The 8,034-nt window shown below is 41.4% G+C and overlaps 1 protein-coding gene across 3 annotated transcripts in view; it reads left to right on the forward strand.

Moving 5' to 3' along the window:
- Positions 1 to 6,103, forward strand: part of TMEM132D (transmembrane protein 132D) — a 250,603-nt gene extending 244,500 nt beyond the window's left edge. For all 3 annotated transcript variants that reach the window (XM_040577231.1, XM_040577233.1, XM_040577234.1), the window contains exon 9: positions 2,895 to 6,103. In XM_040577231.1, coding sequence (XP_040433165.1) covers positions 2,895 to 4,076 — 1,182 coding nt within the window. In that variant the 3' untranslated portion in view covers positions 4,077 to 6,103. The remainder of the gene's footprint in view (positions 1 to 2,894) is intronic.
- The last annotated feature ends 1,931 nt before the right edge of the window (positions 6,104 to 8,034 follow it).

Here is an 8,034-nt window from a genome sequence, read left to right on the forward strand (position 1 = left end):
TCCCTCAAATAACACATGCAACTCCATGATGTGTCATAAATAAGCAGCAGAAATCACCTCACACACACACCCCTTTCTGTCCCATCCAGCACTAACCAGATCAGAGCAGATACTGCCAGCTACATTTCTGAGTTCAGCCTCCTAACACAGGCAACTAAATCAAATTTTTAAGTCCATCTTTAAATGAGAAGAAGGTATTTTGCATACTGCCAAAAGCTTCATCCTTTTTTACTTCCTGTAACCATGTTAAATAGTTGAGGAACATCCCTATCATTCCAATTCATTACTAGAATATGAATCAGCACCAACTCATTTCCTGATACATGATTTCATAAATCTTTTTTTTTTCCTGTTTTTCTTAGTCCCTATATTAGGGATCACTATCATATGATGCTCCCTTTCTCTTCAGTCAGACCTTTCAGACCTTCCCAGGCTCTCTTGGCATGATAAATCTTAACATGTGCCCGAAGGAAATGTGAGAGTTTTCTCTCCACTGCCCATTAGCTTTGTTCCTGCCTTTGCCATGAGGTTGCTCCATGAGCGATACCAGATGTCCTCTTTTATGTCTTCTGGTTCTAAGAATGGTTCAGCCAAACTTTGCATTGTTCATGCTCTCACAGATCTAAATCCTCATGCTGACCCATCCATATGCTGGCACAGTCCCTGTGCACAATTACTGAGGGCTTTTGGACTTTGCCACATCTCCATCAGTTCCTGTTTGATATTTGTCCTTGTGCTTCTGTCTACATTTCAAATTTAAACTTTTTTTCTAACCCAAATCCATCACTCTCGGACTTACATCAAGGATGAGCTGGGCTCTTAACTCTTAAACATGTTCTGAGCTTTAAAGGTAAATGAGTGCGGCACACACATTTGAAATCTGGCCAACTGTTGAGATGCGTTAATTCATCATAAGGTCTTATGCTTGGGATGCAAGATGAGAAATAATGCATAACTGCCATTTTATAGGGTGATAAAAATCAGGCTTCCATAGTCTTTCAGGAGTTAAGAAATCAATGCCAGGCATCTAGAAATAAGGTCAGTAAGCTAATCCATTGCTGACATGGGGAATTAAACGAAGTACCTTGAAAGCAGCCCCAAAGCTGTGTTCGATGGCATTTAGTCCCAGTATACTGCCCAGCTATGACATTTCTGTTCCCAGAAATGGAGTCTAGATGAGTGCCTCTCTAGATAGAGGGGTATCAGAACAACATCAGATCAGTATTAAACCAGCAAGGAAAGTTTGCACCCTCCTCTCTTCAAGGCCCGACTCCATTTTGAAAGGCATCTGATTCCTTCCGTTGTTTAGTACGTGATTTACAGAGAACAGTCCCTATAAGCAGAGCAATGCAAAATTATTAAACGATTATGCAGGTTTAAGCAACACAGTGGGAGGATGAGAGCCGATGATATAAATTCTATGCAGCCTTCAAGAAACATCCAAAGATTAATAAACACAAAGCCGGGATTTATGACAGTGTCAGCAAAGTCTTAGGGCTCAGTCCTGAAATAGAGATAGAAGCAAATCTCCCATTGAAGCACAGGGAGCTTTATGGCTGTAAGGATTTCAGAATCAGGCCAGTAGATAATGCACAACACAATCTCAAAAGACTAGAGGCCTGTCTTCTGTGATTTGAACAGGTAAATGACTATGTGCTGAAATTATTTAAAAGATAATGATAAATATTTATTCTCTGTGTGCACATTGAGTTAAGATGTAAATACAGTCTGTTTGAAAAAAACGGTTTATTTAAAGAAACAAGACTCCTGTAACCATGCTTTCAGCAAGTAGGATTATAAATCTATTGGTTGGATGGTTGGGTGGTTGTCTGCCAGGATCCCCCTCAGAGCAAGGTGGGCCTGGCTCCCTCTGGGCAAGAGCGTACATCTTTTTAGACACAGGAGAATCCACTCATCAAGCCAGGAGTCTTTCTGGGGTGGATTCTGCAGTGATTAATCAGGTGCAAGTAGCGCAGCTGAAACAGAGCAAGTCAGACAGAAGCAGGAATTGGAGTCCCGTGGAGCTGAATTTTGCCTGTAAATGATTTGTGTGTGCCAAGAGTTTTTCAGGTAGCACAGCAAGTTTTGATAGCTGCTTGAGAGTCCTTAGAGGACCTGATTTTCAGAAGCAGCTGAGCACATGTTTTCTGAAATATAAGAATTCTTTAAAATGTCTTAGTTAAAAACCAAAAATCAAGGTTCACAAAAACCCTACACATTGCACATGCAAATAAAGAACCGGTACTCAAGTCTGTCCCATTTACATTCAGTAAACCTCCTTGCACTCTGAAGTACACAATTTGTACTGCTGTGACACAAGATTAAATTTCATTATTGTCTTGCTTTTAATTGCTAACAAGCGTGAAAATTATCCTGGCCATTTCCTCAAAAAGCAACTGATCTGTTTCCTCTGCTTGCATAAAACACTTCATTTGAGAGACAAAAATCAAAGACTTAAGGTACGGAGTCATGTATGGGTCTATTTGCTATATTAGGTGTTTTTTAACATGTGTTGTGTGTAACAAGAGGAGACTTTGTATTTTAAGCAGTTTAGAAATAATGTAATATATTTTTTCATTTAAATATACAGCAGTAAATGATCTCAGTAGCTGGTAATGCCTTCTGACATGCAATTTATTATGATGCTGAAGTAGATTCTGTGGAGCCCAGGGGATACAGCTCCTTTAAGCACCTTTGGGGAAACAAATCTTATTATCAATGAGTGTTTTAAACTAGTATTTCTTTTAGCATTAATTTTCTTGCTCTCCCTTTTATTTCTTTTCTGGTTATAAATGGTATATGGATCTTGTGAGGAGGAGGAAATAGACTGGGACAGAACATATTTCCCTAAGCATTTATTCTGAGTGTGTGTATATTTGTTTTATACAAAATAGGAAGCAGCCATCAGCTGCTGGATCCAGTTCAGTGATGGATCTGTCATGCCCCTGGATATTTATGACTCCAAAGACTTCTCCTTGTCAGCTACATCTCTGGATGAGAAGGTGGTCTCCATTCACCATGACCCCAAATTCAAGTGGCCCGTGATTGCAGCTGAGACAGAAGGCCAGGGGACACTGGTGAAGGTGGAGATGGTGATCAGTGAATCATGCCAGAAATCCAAAAGGAGGAGTGTCCTGGCTGTTGGAAGTGGCAGCATTAAAGTGAAGTTTGGGCAGAGTGATGCCAACCCTAACATCAGCGATAGTAAACACAGGGGAAGTGGTGTCCACCTAGAAAATCATGCCAGTGACCGGCATCAGAAAACCACTTTGCAGGAGAGAGCTGGGCCAGATGGCCAGTATTACAGCTCCTCGATGGGCCAAGAGCAAAGCAAAGGGACCACCACTCAAAAGTCTATTTTAAGTAAAAAAGAAGACAGAGAAAGCCTCCTGGACGATGACAGTCATCTGCAGAACATCCCAATAGATTTCACGAGCTTCCCTGCACAGGTGGATCTGCCGAGAAGCAACGGAGACTTGGAAGAGAATGACCTTGTGCAGACCCCCAGGGGACTCAGCGATCTGGAGATAGGAATGTACGCTCTGCTGGGAGTCTTTTGCCTGGCAATTCTGGTCTTCCTTATCAATTGTGTCACTTTTGCTTTGAAGTACAGAAACAAACAAGTTCCCTTTGAAGAACAAGAGGGCATGAGCCACTCTCATGATTGGGTTGGGCTGAGCAACAGGACAGAACTTCTGGAGAATCACATAAATTTCTCATCTCAACAAGATGAACGTATTACAGCCATTGACAGAGGAGTGGACTATGAAGAGAGCAAATATCTCCTCAACACAAATGCTCCCAAAAATATTAATGGACAAGCTTTTAGGTCTACTGAGTCCACATTCACTGAAGGGAAAGAACAGAAAAGTGAACCAACTACTTCTCCTACCTCTAAGAGGAAACGGGTTAAATTCACCACCTTTACCACCATCTCCTCTGATGATGGATGCCCAACTGTCAACTCCATCTTGATGAGCAGTGAAGATGACATTAAATGGGTTTGCCAGGATATGGACCTGGGGGAGTGCAAAGAACTTAAAAACTATATGGAAAGATTACATGAAAATTTGTAATGAGACACAAAAGACTTCTTTTGTTTGGTTTGTTCGTTTGTTTGTTTTTCACTCACCTTCTGCCTTTAATTTTGGGTAGTGGGGCAAAATGTTGTACTGATAACAAGAATCAGCTGGTGGATAATAACTCCATGGAGCCCCCAAAAGCCACCCAAAAGCAGCTGGGAGAGCAGAGATCCTGGACAGCTCTTAAAATTCAAGTCTTCTCTGTGCTCGGAGACGGAAGTGAGAGATGTGTGAGATTTTTTGATGCATGGTAACATGACAAAAAACCTAGCAAAATAATATGGTCTCACTCTCTGAGCTTTCCAAGGAAATCAATAAATATAACAAACTCCAGTGCAGTTTGGATATTACAAAGTTCGCACAGCTCTACTGTTCAATATTCCAAGCTTTGGTTAAAAGCAAAAAATTGGTCTCAGAATAAATAGATCAACAAAGACAGCATGTCATTCAAGCCACATGCAGAGAATATCCATCCAAGAACATTAATTTAAAGATGACACAAACCAACAGTGTGAGCAAAGCAGCTCCCAGAGCTGCAAAGTCATGAGTTTCCAAAGAATGTGGAGGGGAAAATAGAGTAACTGGGCTGTTTACAAACCAGCATGTTTGCCTCCCAAGCACTGAGAATGGATACACATATACAGCTAAAACTGAAACTGTCTTTTTAAGTAGATGCCAAGGTAATAAACTTTGCCAGCCAATTTTCAGTATTTCTTAATTTGTAAGATAGGAGAAGATATAACCTACACTCAGAATACTACTCATACAAAGGAAGGTCTGTTTTGGAAAGTTTGAGAGAAAAAGCTATTTTTAAAAGCCCACTTTCTTTGGTTGTCCTGTTTCAAATTTATATTCCCAGCCATTTCCAGGAGTGCTCCCCGTCTGGTGTTCTGAGGGCACTTGCTAGCATCAGTCACCTTTGGGAGCGCGGTGGCTTCTCCCTTCCCTTCCATGCACACTCGCTTCTCCGTGGCGCGCTCTCACCCAGCATGGACACTTGGTACCAAGCCAGTACTTGCTTTACATGCTGCCATTTACCAAAGTTGGCCACTCTCTCTAGGGTAACTGTAACTTGTGCTGAACTCAGACACAAGCAGCAACTGTCTCTTTGTTCTCCCCCTACTCAGGAGGTCAGGTTGTTCAGTTCCTCCTGCTCATGCTTCTTTAGGCCCCTGCTCAGCATGTTTAGAAGGCACCCAAAGGTCACAGAGGAGTGCTGTACATCCAACTCTGTTGAAATCTGAACAGCTAAACTCAATAGATAAATTTATTTCTGCCAGAAATGATGGTTATCTTTTGTTTTCCTCTGATAAGGATGTACATATGGTAGGATTTCAGTGATTTCCCTTTGAGTCTGCTATACCCTCCGGCCCTAAAACCATGACATTTTGACATGTATTTTTTGTGTGGTCCAAAAGCAGTCTCCGGTGACCAGTGGCAAAGTGCCAAGGTGTTAACTAAATTCCAGCTTATATTTCAAGTTTTCCTCTATTTTCCAGAGTGATTCCTTGCCCCCCTTTTATTATTAAGTCTCTTCCTGTCATTGAATCTAGGTTGCTCTGTTTAATACGCACCCACCCTCCCACAGCCACTTAGATTGAATCCCTCTATATTTAGAATGTACTGTAGATTGTAAGAATGTAATATATATATTTATAAACATGCCAACTGTGAATAAAATTTGCATTTTAGTGGCTTCATCTTTTTTCCTACTCTGAACGCCTCTCTCCTTTCACTGTCAGAACATTTACCCTAAAAGAGACTGGCAGCAATATGGAGACTTGTCCTTTGATGAAATTGTGAATTATAGCTCTTGGCACAATTTAGTTACAAAGTTTTACATTCTGCAATGCTGGGGGAAAAAGATATAACATCAACAACATGTTATACTACAAATGTATTTGCACCAAGTCACCCTTCCAAGATTTGAAACTAGTTGCAAATAAATCCATGTGCGTATTCCTATCTTGAAAGCCTAATATGTGAATTCCTGATTTGGGTGTGATTAGAAAGATCCACATTTGGTTAAAAGACTTTGAAGACAAGAGTAAAAGAGTAAGTTGGTGTAAATAGGGCAAATGGGCCCAAGACACTGGAGATCGATACTTGTGCGTGTGTTGGATGCAAAGGACTCACGTAACTCCACACAAATTTAAAAAAAATAAAAATAAAAATAAAAAAAGAGAGAGAGAGATCTTTCAGAACATTTCATCAAGGCCTGGATTAGTCAGTCCTATGCATGCTCAAGTACAAAGTGCAACGGTGATGACAGCACAGAGCAGAGCCCAAGCCAGCTCAGATGAAGGAAGTGCTCAGATGAAGGAAGCAGCCTTGGTCTCAGAGCAAAGCCCTGCAGCCTCCGAGCAGGTTCAGCAGTGCACTAGCCTGCAGTCTTGCCTCCATTCCTGAGCTATTTTGGGTGCTTTTTACACGTAACTACATTGTGTCCTCAGAGAGACCCTCACTGACATGGAGGTTGGGGTAAAAGTGGACAAATGTCAGCTAGCAGTCTGTGCAGATAGATTCATGCATACACGCAAGGTTACTTTGCAAAAGCGTCACTCTGTGGCCAGTCTTTCCCCTTCAGAAAGAGCAGGTACGAGCCATGCTGGGAGCAGGCTGTCAGACTTGCTTTCCCAATGAGCTGCTATGGTAAATCCAGATTTCTATGTTAGCTGCCTCTGGGGAACATGGAGAACTAACATCAGGTTCATCTGGTAGCACTGAAATGTTCTCCTAGGACAAAACAGCCACCAGCTATGATGCTAAGGATACTGACATTCAGATTTATGCCTTTCTGCTTGCTCAGACATCCCTGACATCTCTAACAGCTGCAGCTTGCTATTATCCATACGGTAATACTATAAATAATGCTGAGTACCTAAAGTGCTCTTTATCCATAGATCTCAAAGTGCTCTGAGCAAGGTGGATTCCTTATTGACACAGAGAACACCAGGGTTAAGTGATTTCCCCAAGCTAACAAGGGAAATCCATGGCAAAACCAGAAGGAGACATCACTCCCCCACACTTTTTAATGTATCAGAGTCACTGGGCAGAATCCTGATCTCTGCTTGGGGAGAAATCAGAGCAGATTGTGGCTTGTCTGCATGCAAGCAAACAGTATCGATTAATCTGCTAATAGAAGAGTAACTCAACTGCCTGTAGAGATTTTTTTATGCATACGTACGTAGCTATCTGTTGTGGGGTGTGTGTGTGCATACCCACCTTTCTCACAGCACTTTTAGGTGAGAGCCTCTGCACCATGAAGCATCTCGAGGGTGAAATCTCATGTTTCAGGCAATCAGACAAGAATTTTGTTTGGTGAATAAAGGGGCTAAATTCTGTTCCCTGTCATAGAAGCAGTGATGGCATTTAAATGGTCCATGCACATAGCATGGAGCTGTGGCTTCCATTGGCAATCTCTTGAGCCTGCTGAAGAGCCCTGCTGATAGCAAGCAGTCTCCTGTGGGTGTTATTAATAACTTTTTTTTTTTTCAGTTGCTTCCTTATTTTCATATTTGAGTCTCTTTTTGTGCGTGTGTCTGTTTTTATGTGAGTAGCTAGACTGATAGACTGATACAGGCATTTTAACAAAAGAAAATGTGTCTGATGCAGTTTGGCTTTTTTTAGGCACTTTATGCATAAATACAATGAGGAGTAGACACTCAATTGTCCTATAAATCAGGTAAGCTGGTTCTTTACTGTTTTTCTTCTTTTTTAAGGCTTCCCCTTCAGCAGTCTTATATATGTATAGTGGTTTAGACCAAGCTGCATTAATACACCCGTGAATTCAAGGTCTGAGCAATGCAGGTAAATAATTGGTCTGGAACAAGAGTTCTAGGGAGGTGAGTGACTTGAAAAAACAGAGGAGGTATTAAATAGATGTGCAGCCTGCACTAAGTAGCTCTAGAAACTACTTTCACACCTCGTTTCCATAATGAATGTGATGTAA

This window comes from Cygnus olor, chromosome 17, assembly GCF_009769625.2.
Source record: "Cygnus olor isolate bCygOlo1 chromosome 17, bCygOlo1.pri.v2, whole genome shotgun sequence".
Lineage (NCBI taxonomy): Eukaryota > Metazoa > Chordata > Aves > Anseriformes > Anatidae > Cygnus > Cygnus olor.